Source organism: Colletotrichum navitas (assembly GCF_030913465.1).
Source record: "Colletotrichum navitas strain CBS 125086 chromosome Unknown LY79scaffold_126, whole genome shotgun sequence".
Taxonomy (NCBI): domain Eukaryota; kingdom Fungi; phylum Ascomycota; class Sordariomycetes; order Glomerellales; family Glomerellaceae; genus Colletotrichum; species Colletotrichum navitas.
In genome coordinates this window covers 18,358-33,611 of record NW_026850672.1, presented here as the reverse complement: position 1 = coordinate 33,611, position 15,254 = coordinate 18,358, and the positions used below count along the sequence as shown (strand labels likewise).

The 15,254-nt window shown below is 47.6% G+C and overlaps 7 protein-coding genes across 7 annotated transcripts; 4 read left to right on the top strand and 3 right to left on the bottom strand.

Annotated features, from left to right (window-relative positions):
* The first annotated feature begins 1,754 nt into the window (after nt 1-1,754).
* LY79DRAFT_571458 (phenazine biosynthesis-like protein) lies at nt 1,755-3,242 on the top strand. The gene has a single exon (XM_060559248.1). It carries the CDS (start codon nt 2,092-2,094, stop codon nt 3,010-3,012), a length of 921 nt encoding a protein of 306 aa, XP_060407880.1. The 5' UTR covers nt 1,755-2,091; the 3' UTR covers nt 3,013-3,242.
* A 1,331-nt stretch (nt 3,243-4,573) lies between these two features.
* Nucleotides 4,574-5,690, top strand: LY79DRAFT_584570 (zinc-binding dehydrogenase; the record flags this gene model as incomplete). The annotated part of the gene is made up of 2 exons (XM_060560413.1): nt 4,574-4,747; nt 4,803-5,690. The coding sequence occupies 2 exons, from the start codon at nt 4,574-4,576 to the stop codon at nt 5,688-5,690; spliced, it is 1,062 nt and encodes a 353-aa protein (XP_060407879.1).
* A 394-nt stretch (nt 5,691-6,084) lies between these two features.
* LY79DRAFT_594771 (uncharacterized protein) lies at nt 6,085-6,375 on the bottom strand (the record flags this gene model as incomplete). The annotated part of the gene is made up of 1 exon (XM_060561727.1): nt 6,085-6,375. The coding sequence occupies one exon, from the start codon at nt 6,373-6,375 to the stop codon at nt 6,085-6,087; it is 291 nt and encodes a 96-aa protein (XP_060407878.1).
* Nucleotides 6,376-6,675: 300 nt separating this feature from the next.
* LY79DRAFT_70907 (uncharacterized protein) lies at nt 6,676-7,093 on the top strand. Its single transcript, XM_060565078.1, has one exon. It carries the CDS (start codon nt 6,803-6,805, stop codon nt 7,013-7,015), a length of 213 nt encoding a protein of 70 aa, XP_060407877.1. The 5' UTR covers nt 6,676-6,802; the 3' UTR covers nt 7,016-7,093.
* Nucleotides 6,676-8,717, bottom strand: LY79DRAFT_571455 (mannosyltransferase putative-domain-containing protein). Its single transcript, XM_060559247.1, has one exon. It carries the CDS (start codon nt 8,605-8,607, stop codon nt 7,123-7,125), a length of 1,485 nt encoding a protein of 494 aa, XP_060407876.1. The 5' UTR covers nt 8,608-8,717; the 3' UTR covers nt 6,676-7,122.
* A 140-nt stretch (nt 8,718-8,857) lies between these two features.
* Nucleotides 8,858-12,723, top strand: LY79DRAFT_653846 (uncharacterized protein). The gene is made up of 4 exons (XM_060562620.1): nt 8,858-9,393; nt 10,800-11,066; nt 11,138-11,377; nt 12,162-12,723. The coding sequence occupies exons 1-4, from the start codon at nt 9,249-9,251 to the stop codon at nt 12,599-12,601; spliced, it is 1,092 nt and encodes a 363-aa protein (XP_060407875.1). The 5' UTR covers nt 8,858-9,248; the 3' UTR covers nt 12,602-12,723.
* A 1,300-nt stretch (nt 12,724-14,023) lies between these two features.
* On the bottom strand, nt 14,024-15,007 carry LY79DRAFT_618669 (uncharacterized protein). The gene is made up of 2 exons (XM_060562025.1): nt 14,900-15,007; nt 14,024-14,830 (listed from the first exon to the last, which is right to left on the bottom strand). The coding sequence occupies exon 2, from the start codon at nt 14,820-14,822 to the stop codon at nt 14,487-14,489; it is 336 nt and encodes a 111-aa protein (XP_060407874.1). The 5' UTR covers nt 14,823-14,830; nt 14,900-15,007; the 3' UTR covers nt 14,024-14,486.
* Between the last annotated feature and the right edge of the window lie 247 nt (nt 15,008-15,254).

Genomic DNA, 15,254 nt, shown 5'->3' with positions numbered 1-15,254 from the left:
ACGCGGGGAACCCTGCCACGGGCTTTAAGGAAGTTGAAGCCTCAACGTGTCGCACTACACGTTGATTGGAGCGCATCTATACTCGGCGCTTGGATTAAACATCGCGGGACTTTTCCCCGCATCACCTCTGTTAGGAACGGCCCGACTTGAGTTCATTTTCATTAACACGGCCTCGATTTAAATTACTACGTAAACACCGTTACTTCTGCTGTAACACTACGCACAAAGCGTCTCATGATACCCCATAGAACGGAAACCACCTCATGAGGACTACCAACACTAACTCATTACTTCTCGCTGAAGATTCCATATTAGCCCCTGCCTAACTCTCACCGTAACCCCATTATTATGACAGAAGAACCGCCCACATCGGATAACAACGCCGCGTCGCACCAGAATGACGGTGTTGCCGGGGAAAGGGGCCTCACTCAGCGGCCCTGAGACGTGGGAACGAATGTATTGAAAAGCTCCTCTTGGGTGCTGATGCTTGGGTGCGGCCATGAGGACGTGACGCGAGGTTCCAGAATGATAAGCTCCAATAACGCTCCCGAAATCGCGGAAAATAGAGCCGGATGTTTGCGACTGGATGACATGGGACTCGACCGTCAGAGGGTTTTCGACGAAGTGACTAGAGAGGGAATCTGCTCCAGCTTGGTAGCGTCATCACTGACTATACTCAAGGGAGTATTGTAGTTGCGCGGCCCCTCCGTGTTAAGCAGCACCACAACAGTATTCTCAGAGAGCAAGCTGGGTCGGGGATCTATTTGCGCGAGTCGTCAAAGCGCCGCGACCATTGCGCTACCACAAGGTTCACTCTTGACTCCTTCCTTTAGCCTCGAGGTGCTTGACTTGACGGTCTCGTGGGCCTCAAGGTTGCAGACGATCGTGCTGGCGTCGACCGGCCTGGAGATCGTCATACTTGCCATTCGGCACGCACCTAAAAACGCTCAAACTGTCTATCAAATGGGTCTGTGTACGCAGATAGGAAGTTCGGGGGATCACAGGCGCCTAGTGTGTTAAGACTAAAAGGACGAAGGATTTAGTGCTCAACATGACTGAAGGCTGTAGCTGCTTGCATACTACCATAACTAGTCACCACGCCTATAGTTGTTGTCATAGTCAATTAGCATCAGATAACTCTCATGAAGCATATGAGACTTTGCGGTAGCTAATGCTCTACGTGAATGCGTAGACAGGCTTCCCGCTCTCGACCTATGGCAGATAGTGTACCCTTTCGATGATTGTATCAATTTCGAGCAGGAACAAAGAGAGATCGGGATACACTCACATAGGTTAGATACTCTCTTTTTGGAATCTAGGATCTAGCACTTCTCAATAGACATCTTTATGCACTTAGGTCTAAATGAGACCATCCGCGAAAGCAGCCTGTAGTATTGTTTAATAATTTCAACGATACTGTCACACTTGTGAAAAGAACTATGTAGTAAGACCCGAAATAAGTGTTTCAAGTGTCTGAATTATACCCTATCAGTTCTAGTTCACAAGGCACAAGTCCATCGGTTGTCTCCAGCCAGCTAGTATCGTAACCCAGTCATAGCTGGATTCGGAGCCAGCAGCCGGTATAGGAGGATGCACATGTGGGTAGTGGGGCAAGTCAACGCATGAGAATTTACGAGTCGGAAAGGCCAGACGAGACCGATAGTAGAGAAGCGTGTCGTTGACGCAAGGCGCAAAAGGCGTGGCTAACGCAGCGACATTCCTAAAAAGAGGCCTGCTTACCGACTCCTGAAGACGATGGATTCTGGTGGTTGAGGGTACTAGCAGTACATCGTGTGAATCAGACTTTCAACTTGGCAGCAATCTCTAGTCAACCCTAACCCTACACATTTCTTAGTAAGGTACTGATACAACGATGTCTTTACCCATGTTACCTCCGCTATCTAAGTTTTGTCCAAAATACCGATGATGCCCTGAGACTTTTCCGCAGTGACTCATTCGTCTCATTGATCGTCAACTCACTAGCACGGTAGCTTTTATAAAGCTCGCCTATTGAAGCTGTTGCCCGAACCTCATTGACACATTCTCCATAATAAATCTTCGCCCACAACACTGTTCCAAAGAAAACACATTATGGAGCTTCTTTACACCACCGTCGACGTCTTCACCGACAGACCCTTCGAAGGAAACCCCTTGGCCATTGTCACCATTCCCGCGTCTGTAACCCTGACCCAGAAACAGAAGCAGGACATTGCGAGGGAATTCAACTACTCAGAGACAACCTTCGTGCATGAGGACGACGACCCCGCATGCACCGAGAGGCGCTTCGAAATTTTCACTACGACCCAGGAGCTCCCCTTTGCAGGCCACCCGACCGTCGGTATGGCCGTCTTTCTGAAGCCGCGCGGCGTTAACAAGCTGATCGCCAAATCCGGCCCCATCGACATTACCGATGCGGGCGCCGACTCGGTCCGTGCCGTTATCCCCCACAACGCCCGCCTTCACCAGAAACGTCTGAGAGACCTCGGCCCGGGCCCTTACAGCGATGCGGTGGCGCAGCTCGCCGAGGCCGAGGTGAACGCACCCGTTTTCAGCATCGTCAACGGGATGACATTTGCCCTCGTCGAGTTGCCTTCGCTGGAATCTTTGGCTTTGGCCAAGATAGGGCCGATCAACTTCCACGAGCAGGAGCTTCTTGAAGAGGGCTGGCGCAACACATTCTTGACGCGATACTATTTTGTGCGCCTCGGGGTCGAGACCATCGACGGCCGCGTCGTGCAGAAGATCAGAACACGGATGATTGAAACTGATATGGAGGATCCAGCTACGGGGAGCGCTGCCTGCGCGCTGTCCAGTTACCTGAGCCTGAACGTGCTGTCTGGAGAATCACTCAGCTTCGAGATCACCCAGGGTGTCGAGATTGGTCGCAGAAGCCACATCTACGTCGACGTTAAGGTCAGGAAGGGCTCCGACGGCGAGCGCAAGCTTGAGACGTTGCACCTTGGAGGCAAGGCGACCCGGGTCATGAGCGGCACCATCTTTTTGAAGTCATGAGCGACGCTAGGAAGCGCTGTTGATTGAGAAACATAGACATGCGACTTCGAAGTTCGGTTCTGTGATAAAGAACAAAGGTCAACAACCCTTCTATAGCGCAATATCTCTGTCAAAGGTCTAGAATAACGGTGCAATGTAAAGGTGACCCGCCGGCAGCTTAATGCGAATGGATGGACATGGTGTTCCGTTTCCGGAACCGGCGCCTGATTTTAAGTTCAGGGTGACCGAGGAGTTTCCAGATGCTGGTAACTAATGATTAATAATTGGTTATCGCGGGGCAGGAGAGGCGCATATTATGCCGACAAGAAGACAAGATGCCGTGAACACCGAAACACGCCGAGCCCAAGATTCCGGATTCAGACGCAAGATTCTGCACGAGCTTGAGGGCTGCCGCCCTTGTGAGTCTGATGCCCGGTCCTCCCGAATTTAGTTCTAGCCGGCGGCGCGAGATATAATCTACAGAGTCTAGCTCTCATTCTGACTATGGAGTGGCGCCAGAAGGGGTTCTGGAATTTCAGATTGCCTGGTAACTTGGCATTACATCCGACTCAACCCGTTGGAGAACTAATAACTGTGAAGGCGCTTTGCCCCCTTCACAGAATTCGAACATTCCGGCCATTTTCATAGATCAACACCTGCTACCCGTCGTAGGCTATACGCATGCAGACAAGCGGTTTTCTTGACATGACCTCAAGTTTATCTTACCAAGTATTATCTGGGCCACTCATCAGGACTCTGATTGCATGCGATAAATTGTCAGCCGTTTGACAATTTGTCTACGACAGAGCAGAAGTTATATTAATGAGCTCTCAATTCGAGTCGTGTGGAACATTAGTCTGTTATGCCTTATGGAAGATGTGCTGAAAACGAGCCAGTGTGTCTCTGTTAGTCTCGTCGGGTCATCCTGAAGCTATTCGCAACTATTTCTTCTGCCTGTTTCTTTTTCCTTCACCGTTATTATTATCCTCCCTCGACTGCCGCTGCACTCCACAAAGGTTATTTGTAAGCCGGCAGAGATTTCCTTCTCTTGGCCCACAAGATGGATACCAAGAACGGGGCGTCTAGCCGGCTTCAGTAAGGGAGCTCGTCTTATCCACTACCGACAGGGGAAGACGAGAGCGTATCTATGGCATCCATGACCTGATCGCCGCGGCCCTTTGGGTCAAACAAGCGTTGCCATGTCATTTTCCACGTGTTCCTCGGTCAAACTGACGACTTGATGGATGGCGAATCCCGAAGCGTCCGGTCGCAAAAGCGGGAAGTCGATGGGGCCGGATGGGGCCTGGGCAGGGATAACAGGAATGGCGAGTCAGTATGAGCCAGTCAATGAATGCCGCATCGTTGGACCCAGTATATGACGGTGTGATTATTCATTGCGTCATGCAGACACTCTTCGAAGCAAATAGCTCGTACCCCACGATGGTTCGAAATCTCTCTTGCTGAAGTATAAGGGCCAAGACTGCGCGACCAAACGCGGACTGAATATCCCAACTTGGGACTTGATAGCCTACAACTTCCACGTTCTAACAAAAGCAAGAAACTACCTTGAACCACCCTCGCCATGGCTCCCACAACCACCAACACTTGGTCCATTACCGGCATCGACAAGGACAGCAACAACTGGGAGACTCTCAAGCTCAAGAAGGACGTCCCGATTCCCAAGCTCGGCGACTACGATGTTCTCGTTCAGATCGAGGCCGTCTCCCTGAACTACCGTGACTTGGCCATCCCCAAGGTTAGTATCCCTCTGGATACATTCCCCATTGCTCGTATCACTCACACCTAACCAGGGCCTTTACCCCTTCCCCGTCAGCTTCCCCCGCGTCCCAGCCTCTGACGGTGCCGGCCATGTCGTCGCCGTTGGCTCCAAGGTCACGCAGGTCAGAGAGGGCGACCACGTCGCCACCCTCTTCAACCAGAACCACCTTGCCAACCCCATTACCCCCCTGGGTGTGAAGAGCGGTCTCGGCGGCGCTATTGACGGCACCCTCCGCCAGTACGGCGTCTTCCCCGAGCACGGCCTCGTCAAGGCGCCCCGGACTCTCACCCCGGTCCAGGCTGCCACGCTACCTTGCGCGCCGCTGACCGCCTGGAACGCCCTGTACGGCCTGCAGTCCAAGGCGCTGAAGCCCGGAGACTACGTGTTGACGCAGGGCACCGGCGGCGTAAGCTTGGCCGCCATCCAGTTCGCCGTCGCCGCTGGCGCCATTGTCATCGCGACAACGTCGTCCGCGACCAAAGGCTTGCAGCTCAAGGAGCTCGGCGCGCATCACGTCATCAACTACAAGGACACGCCCAACTGGGGCGAGGTCGCCAAGTCGCTGACACCAGACGCTGTCGGTGTTGACCACATCATCGAGGTCGGCGGCCCCGGCACCCTCACACAGTCGCTCAAGGCCATTAAGCTCGAAGGCGTCATCACCATCATCGGCTTCCTGTCCCACCGCGACGACCCCAAAGACCAGCCAACGATGCTGGACGCCCTCGCCAACATCTGCACGGTCCGCGGCATCTTTGTTGGCTCCAAGCAGCAGTTCGAGGAGATGAACCAAGCCATCGACGCCAACAAGATCAAGCCCGTTGTTGACAAGAGGATCTTCGGCTTCGAGGAGGTCAAGGACGCCTACCAATACCAGTGGGATCAGAAGCACTTTGGCAAGGTCGTAATCAAGATTTGAAGCATGTGTAATAAGACGATTGTACGTTAGATAGGTTTAACTTGGTATGGCTCCATTGAGCAAAGAGGAGCATACTGGAGCATACCTAATGCAGTCATGACCACCATGTAGTCAATCCTCTCGCGTCCGTGATTATGTCCCGTGAATGCAGTTGCGATAACTCTTGCATTGGCGAGCAGATTGGACCGAGGATAGATTCGCACGTCTTTGTAGTTCAGTCATAACAGGATACATTGTCCAGCAATCTGATTTGGTATTGTCCATCCTCCCCGTATCGCTCCTGGAAATCTCCATCATTCAAGTCGCTGATCAGGTAATGATTGCCGTAGGTCCTGCAAAATGAACGCCTCCCTGCCCCAAACTCCAGGTTTGCCGACCCAGATCCTAGATTTTATCAAGACTTCCTGCTCTGCTCTTGCTCAGAAACGTCCTCGATGCGTCTGTCAATATTTGCGTTCGCCGACTCGCCGTTGCGGAGATTCCGTCCCTGGGGAATAGGGCGACCTGAGGCGTCCCAGTCGCGGCGCTCGAGGTACACTGGTTCCCCCGTCCGCATTGAGGCAGTTCGGATCGTAGTGCCGGAGGGGCCGTATTCGTGCTTGCGAGCCCATCGCCTCTCCTCAGTCTTGCCGTTGTGGGTGACTGAGGAGGAAAAGGAGATGGATGACGAGAAGGAAAAAGGCATGGTCAATCGATTTGGCTTTTTCGTATCCTTGATACCTGCTCGTCTTGACGTGAATTCTTCGTTGAGGTTAGCAAAGGCAAGGAAAATGACACTGTCTCTCGATGCGGCACTTGGGGGAGAAAAAAACAGGTTGAGACGTCTGAGGTGGTCGCATAATAGACCATGGCACCAACATCGAGTTACTCCACCAAATACGTCATATGAGGTGAGAATGGCTTAGTCATCATGCCTAGATGTTTCCATCACATGTTCTTCAGTCTTCGATCTCGGCATTTCTATGGTACTATTATTGAGGCTCTGAAATCCGCATGTGGAATGCTGCATTATAGATATATATTGGGGAGAATAACCAGTTACCAAAAATATGGTAATGGCCTTGAATGTTGGTCTTGTGGACTCTTTATCTAGTCATGTGGTGGGTGCATGAATGGCATGGCCTCGAGGATTCGAAAGATTCTCTGTCTATTTCCGATCTCTCATTCTGGACTTATCAGCGTGTCTCGCACTTCTCAAGATGAGAAGTCTACTGGGTGAAGCCAAGCTTCGAAACACAGACCATCAAGACCTTTTGTCCGTTGAACGGCCCGTTAATAACTCGAGTAACATAATAATAGGTTGTGTTGATAAACCAAATTGGTGATTTAACATTGAAGTTGTTGTCAATACAGTGACTTGCAGGCATGATTACATAGCAATATGACACAAGATAACGGCCCATTCCAGGTCACCGAAGACGCCATTTAGAGTCTAAACAAAGCCAAACTCCCTGTCCAGATTTTGCGCCAAAGTGATGGAACTATTCAAAATCCAACTCACTTCCATGCTTAAAGGCTTCACGTTCTCCCCAACCATGCAGCTCATCTGGGTACGTTCTGCACCCTTTTCCCATTTCCCATCGACTAATATATGGGTCGGCAGGCCATATTCCTTGGGATCAACCTTCTTATTCTTCAGCAGACCTCCGTTGTACCAGAAGGGCTCATCCCGCACATCCACATGCGCAATAACAAAACTGCAGATTCTTTGGGCAGTGTCATTGACCATTTCCTTGAACCAGCCGATCATAGCGCCGTAGTGTTTTTCGAAAGCGTAGCTTGATCCACTGAGCTCGAACCCGAACCACCAGGTCTCCTTGTCGCCATAGGTCAACTTATAGGAGACCTCTTCACGCACCCCATAGGTATTCTGCCATGCTACATGAAGCAGACCCATCAACACATCCAGACGCGACTTGTCGATGACCACAACCCCGGAATCTCCCTCCTCGGCATAGTCCTCGGTCCAGACAAGTGATTTGTTGAGCGTAGCACTGGGCTCGTGGATTTGCGACTTCCACCACTCGTGACGGTCGGCGAAAGCATGCTGCCAAATCAAGCGATCGTGGAAGAGGAGAGCACCAGTCGTCTGGTAGGAGGGGTCCAAGAATAGTTTCTCTGGAACTTGTACAAAAACAGAATCCGCGTCTGATAGGATCACCTCCTCGAAAGGTGCATAGAGCGCTGCAAAGGCCTTGATAGCCCAACCGCCTGTGGCGAGCTGCACAGTCGTATCGTTAATGACACTGAGGATGTCAAGGAACTGGACATCGCGAAATCGAGACTGCAACTTCGCGCGTTCCTCGGGCGGGAAGTCCTCGTCGCCGGCATGGATTATTTGGATCGTCATTTTGCTGCGCAGGATCTCTTGAAGTGAGCCAATGAGGTGAGTCGCATATCTCATGGTTCCCTTGCCTGTCGGAATGACGAAGCCCCGCGATCCCGGAATGATCGATGACCGCAGGTCTGAAAAGGGGGTCTTGCTACCCGGACGCTGCGGAGAATCTCGAATGAAGGGAAAGCAAGATCCAATTGCGCTCTCCACCGTTTCGACGAGGACTTGGGTATTCGCAGACTTGGGAGCGTTGTCAATGACTTTGACCCATTCCCGAGCACGTATGACCCGTTGACCGAGGTCGTAGAACTTGTCCTTGTAAGGGGGTTGAATTGGGTCCTCAATCAGTGCTTTCGCCTGTTCCATGATGGAATCTGCCTTCTTCTGCCATATTGACAGAGAGTCCTCCTTGGGCTTGTCGGTATGTTTAGGATGAGATGGCGCTTGCGTCACCGGCGGTGTGGGTGATGTAGGATGATAGGAGGGTGCGAAAATGGATAATGAGTACAAGAGCATCAATAAAAGACAGACGAAAAAGATTGTCGTTGTCATCCGTGAGGATGAAATAGCTACAAGGAGCATTCTGAAGGAGAAACTACGAAGAGCAGTTGAGAAATGGGGATTTTGGTAACGAATGTGTCGCGTGAGAACAATCGAAGTGATTCAAAAACAGGGAGGCTCTAGTTCTACTACTCTAGGATTCCCACAAACCCGGACAAGTCAACGTAATAGCGTAGTAAGGGCTGTGGAATAATTATTTTCCGTCAAAAGGGATGTTGATCAACCAGGCGGCCAACCAGAACTTATCGTTGGTTAGTTGGCAAAAGAGGCTGACCGTCGCCCAAGGAGGGGATGGGACAGGGGTGGGAGCTCAAGGGAGAACGCTTATGAGATCGCATTCTGAGTGCATAATTACACGTCCTCATTGCGGCCGCTTTTCACCATTTCTCTGCCATGTTGCTATTTTGTCTCATCATACTCCAGCTTCCTGTCGAGGTTCTTTAGTCGCCGAGGCGCGACCAGCGGCCTCGTTATTCTCATCATACGGATACATTCCTTGCCAACATAGCGTTGCGCTAGTCTAGACGGAGATTCGACAAGGCTAGACGGCGGCTACATACACCTTGCGTCTTGGATTCTCCTGTCGTCGGATGGTGTGCAATCAGAGCGCGCAGGATGTGTTCGAGCACCGAAATGCTACTTTGTACCAACAAGACAGGTAGATGATTATCTATCCTAACAAACGACCACCAGACAGGCTGACGGGCCAGGCGGCGGAGAAACTTTGGTTGGTCACCGAAATGCCCAGGTTCCGCAGTCTTGCCCTTCTTGTCTGTCTCTTCCACTTCCCTTCTATCTCTGTCAAAGGTCAGCTAGTCTAAGTAAAGAAGTCAACGATAGGGCTACTTAACAGAGGGTAGGTATAGTGTTATAACAGTATTTAAATCTAACCCCTTAACTATTGCTAGCTAGAAGGGTTTTATCCCTTATAGGCTAACTAATAGGGCCCTACTAGCTCTAACCCTACTAGGCCCCTAATATATTTCCCCCTCTTATAAGCTATACCTTTATAGCTTTAAAATAAAGCTATTTATAGTCTTTATCCTTATCCCCTAGTTACTGTTACCTAGTCCTTATTACCTTTATTAAACCTCTACTATATAGTAGAAAAAGTAGTACTGTTTATAGGACTATCTCTCTAGCTACCTAGTAGCTTCTCCTCTATATACCTTTTACTTTACTTTATACTTTACTTTACTTTACCTAGCTACCTAGTAGCTTCTCTTCTATATACTCTTTACTTTACCTTATACTTTACTTTACTTTACTTTACTTTACTTTACTTTACTTTACTTTACTTTACTTTACTTTACTTTACTTTACTTTACTTTACTTTACTTTATTTTACTTTACTTTACTTTACCTTACTTTACTTTACCTTATTTTATTTTACCTAGCTGCCTAAGGTCTAGTATCTAGGAATTTAGTATCTAGGGGTCTAGTATCTAGGGGTCTAGTATCTAGGGGTCTAGTATCTAGAGGTCTATTATCTAGGCAGAGGTCTATTATCTAGGTTATTTAGAAGTAACACTAGGTATAGCCTTGCTGTATACCCCCCTAGTGGCCCCCTATTGCTGCTAGTAGGGCCTAGCTAGTAAGGCCTCTTTACTTAGATGTCTTTATATCTCTTTAACACTAACTTTAGTAATAGGGCTAGTATACCTTATAACCTAGAGGTAGCCTATTATAGCCTATTATAGTAGCCTAGTAGCAGCTTATTAAGGTAGCCTAGTAGTAGCCTAGCGGTAGCCTATTGCGGCAGCCTATTATAGCCTATTAAGGTAGCCTAGCGGTAGCCTAGCGGCAGCCTAGCAGTAGCCTATTAAAGCCTATTATATCTTATTATAGTAGCCTATTGCTTAGCTATCTTGTTGCTTTAATAGTTAGAGCCCCTATAGATAGGTTAAGATTTAAATATGTCAGAGGTCAGCTAGTCTAAGTAAAGAAGTCAACAATAGGGCCACTTAACGGAGGGTAAGTATAGTGTTATAATAGCATTTAAATCTAACCCCTTAACTATTGCTAGCTGGAAGGGTTTTATCCCTCATAGGCTGACTAATAGGGCCCCACCAGCTCCAACCCTGCCAGGCCCCTGACAATCTCTCTCGTCCTGTTAATTTGGACATACCCTTTCTTTTTGCCTTACACAGCATTTTGCCGACTATACACGCTAGCGTCCTTGAGCTTTAAGCTGTCTCTATCATCATGTCAAGATCAACCAGGTTTATCCTGTTTTCCATTTGCTTGTTTTTTTCTGTTTACGGGACACTCCCAAGGCGAGACTTGTTACAGCTACAGTGGATTAGCATGGCCTAATCAGAAGTTATGCGAGGGTTCCAACGCTTGCTGCGGAGTAAAGGAAGATTGTATGCCGAACCGACTGTGCAAAAGTCAAAACCTTCGGGATAATATCTTGGTTCGAGGACCTTGCCTGTCGACTCCGTGGGACAGGAGTAATTGCGCACAAATTTGCGCGTTCAGTAAGTGGGCTGCCATTGCCATTTGCGTACTATCATGGCTATATCGTACTCACAATGAAATTCACTGCCAGATGAGACAACTATCAACACAGGCTTCGTCACCAACGTTTTCCCAAGAGTGGAAGACTGTGGTAACAACGCCTACTGCTGCATGCAGGGTAGCGAGTCGTGCTGCGACTCCTCGGCAAGAAAAGTGTTTCTCGACGATAATGGAATTTTGCTCTCTTCTGCCCCCAGCCAAACGACTTCTTCGAGTGTGGTGAGTTCCATGGAAGCAACTTCAACCACTGCGAGTTCCTCAGAAACGTTAAGTCAACCCACCCACTTTTCGGCACCCCCCGCATTTCGGCAACCCCCACTTACACCAAAATACACCAAAATACACCAAAACTACCCCCTTTTTATAATAGCTATAACTAAGCGACTATAGCATATATAATTCTAGGAAAATTAATTTATATAGATAATTACTTAATAAGTCTATATTAAGCTTTTATACTTTACTTTAGTAACTATAGCTTAAAGTAGACTAGTTTTTATAAGAAAGTACTAAAATACTAGTAAAATATATTTAACTATAACTTAATAAATATATATACTATAAACTTAAAACTTTATATATAGTATTATTATACTATATAGTTTATAGTAGTAATATTTATATAGTATATATATACTTATATAAGCTTAAATAATAAACTTAAAAATTTTCTTATAAAAAGTTTCTTAGTAAAGTATATAATTATAGTTTATTTTATATTAACCTTATAAATATTAAAGATTTAAGAATAATAATACTATATATAGACTTAAATAGTATTATATAAAGTTTTAAGCTTTTTTATTTAAAAACTAAGAAGTTATACTACTTTTGTAAGTGTTAAGAAATACTAGTAAAATATACTATAACCTTAACACTTCTACTACTTTAACTTTAAGTAGCTAGTACTTTACTTATACTAAGTAAAAAGACTTTATAAGCTATATATAGGTCTTTTAAGTAACTATATATAGATATAAATTTTCCTATAATTATTAAGGCTAAGGTTATTAAGTTAGCGCTATAGTGAAAAAGAGTAGTTTTGGTGTAAATAGGTGCCGAAATGTGGGGGGTGCCGAAATGTGGATGCTTTGACTTATCTGCAACTATTACTTCCGCACCCACACAAGATCCCGCCGATGGTTCCGACTCTGGGGGCAACGAAGCGCTCGCACTCAAAGTTGGACTAGGTGTTGGGATTCCATTTGCTGCAATGGTGGTGGGCTTGGCCACCTGGCTGATTACTAGAAAGCTGCGCAAGAAGGACGGCAATGTCTCTGAGCAGGCTGCTTCCAGCGCATACGCCCCTGACGAAGGCTACGACGGATATCTAAAAGGATCGACATATCGAAGCAGTCCGTACGCATCCTACCGGGATTCGAGTCTCTCGAGATTGAATGAGATGCATGAGATGCCGGGGAGGCCAGACGAAGGCTGGGATGGGACTCCGCGCGAACTTGCTGGCTCTGAGGTGCGGGACGGAAGGAATCGCTAAGGTGGCCAAAAGAAAATGGCGTAGAGAATCGGGCGTTGGTTAGCGAATGATGTTTGAAGAAAGTAGGGTTTGGGGTTGCTTCACACGACGCGTTACGACTTCGATGGCGCCGTATATGCTAGCGATTTTCAAGAATTGTTCTCAAGGAGAATAGAGTTTAGACTCAATGTTATGAGTGTCATTCACTAGCCCAGTAGATTGTCAGAAGTTAACTCTCGGCTTCTATTTTCGGAAGTCGAACTTGGGTGTTGTGATTAAGACAATAATTTGGACACCAGGTCGACGTCTCTGTAGCCAGCGAAGCACTTTCTGTGTTGTTTTGTCCCGTTGATCCCGATTCATTTCCAGCAGTTCCTTGTCCGCCCCCTCGCATCTCCTGGGTTGAAACGCGCGTAACACCGAGTCCAAGAATTTGTCTCTGACTTCCTTACATGCCTGCTATCAACTTTTTGCCGAGCCTCTTGGTCGGTCAGCTGAGAAATATGAACGGACTTATTTGAGCCAGGGCAGCCGAATTTGTGCCTAGGTAGCAAATTCGGCCGACTTGTAGAAAACTGTCGAAAACCCCGGCGACAGCCAGCCCATACATACCTTAACCGCACCCACACAGGTCTACAACCCAAGAGAGACTGCCATCTGTAAAGACCTATATTATTTAATTACTTAGAAGTAAAGATCCATTAGAAAGAAGCTGCTTCTTATAGGACAGCTTACTACTGAACTTTTTTAGTTAAGCTAGCTTTCCTTAGTAGCCTTGGCCCTTAATCCCCTACCTTTTAGACCCCTTGCTTAGAGTCAAACTTGTCTATCTTGTGCTTACTTAATGTCTTTAGAGTCTTAGGAAAGGTACAAAAGTAGAGCTTGGAAGACTTGTACCTGTTTTAGGGTATCTAGGTTAAGACTTTAATAGCCTTAGAAGTAGTTAGATTAGTAGTAGTCTTATTTAGCTCAATAGTAATTGTTTTTTAGCGCTTTAATGAAGGCGAGATTATGGCTGCAAGTGTAACGTCCCACTCAGTTAACTTTTCAGACTGCTCAGCTGCTTTTGCTCCCCAATTGGCATCTGGGGAACAACCATTAGGGATAGTGTGGCTGGATTCTGCGGTTTTTGCACCAGCACTTTCAATTAGAGGTAATGGTTTTGGTCTCAGGTGAGAGAGATGTGGGATCTAGAGGGGATCAGCACATTGATATTAATACAGGAATGCTGACCATGCTAGGGGGCTGGCTGTATAGAGTACCCAATAAGGCAAGCTTTTTTAAGAGGGTGACAAACGAGGTTAGGAGAGCACGTCGTGAAGATAGCTGTTAAGGGAGGGGGGGTAATGGGCGTAATAATGGCTTCATCTGCCTGCAGCCAATGAGTATTATATTACAGAAAATACAACATAGTAAGCCTGAACAAGGGAGATAGCCAAGAGACTTTTAGCTACTTCGTTAAAGCTAGCTATACTATAGGATAATTATGTTACCAAGAAGTTGCAGTAGGAGAACGACTTGAGCCTCCAGTCTCCAGCCTGCAGCTTCTAATCCTCGTAGCAGTGACCCGTAGGCCCTCTTGAGAGCACCGACAAGGCGTCTGCATGCGTACCAGCCGAAAACTCCGAGCTTCATTAAGTTAGTAACTAAGGCCCCGCCTCATCTCGCGTCCAAGCCCATATTCACACGCATGTAAACGCATAAACACATTTCGTGGTCCCTTCAAAATATACAACACGGAGAACGGGATCAAGTGATTCTTCATATACCAGCAAGAAGACTTAATACCAAGTCCCTATCGTCAGGCCCAATCAGTATGAAATATTCGGCTGTTGTCCGACTGCCCCAATGTCTAAATATCAGGCCGATTTGTTTAGGATGAACGGCAGCCAAATGATGCCCAAGCTCAGAGGTAGCACGCCCAGTCATACACGCCTCCATTGCATGTAGCATATGCCTGATTGAGATAATACTGCCCAACACAGGCAGTATTCATGTTGACGCTGTCCGTCTTGCCGTCCTTTATGCAGAGCCAGTCGTTGCAGCCGTTTCCATTCTTCTTGGACGTCCATCCGTCGCCCTTCTGGATCGAACACGCCAAGTTCACGTCGACGCCGCCGAGCCAGCCACTAGCCTGCAGACTTCCACTATTTGAACCCCTCCCAGGCGTAGGAGAACCAAAGACACCAAGAGCTAAGCAGCTGATAGCAGCACCTAAGACGGCTGAGCGGTTTACGAGCATTGTGATAACTGCGTCGAGGTCACATTAGTAAAGATGTTAATTATTAAGTAGAACGAATGGTACTACAAAAGTCTTACCTTGAGCTTGCGGAAATCCTGTGTCTGCAAAGATGCTTATGAATGGGTTTCGAACGTTTTCATGGGAAGGGGTTAGGAAGGTTTTATACGCCCATGTTTATAGCCGACCCTTTCCTATGCCAATTTAAGGTTCAGGCGATAATCTCAATGAGAAGGATTACTAACCTGGTTAACATATAATTAGAAAGGTTTGTGCAGTAAGTAATTTCCTTTCTTAGACGCCGGTACTGCATCCATATTCGTATGACTGAGGCCGTCGGCTGGTGTATGACCCTGCATAGGTTCTCTTGAGTGTTGATGCCTATCGTGTTTATTTGTTTCCTAGGGGCTCGTCGGACCTACCGTGTCCACTGGT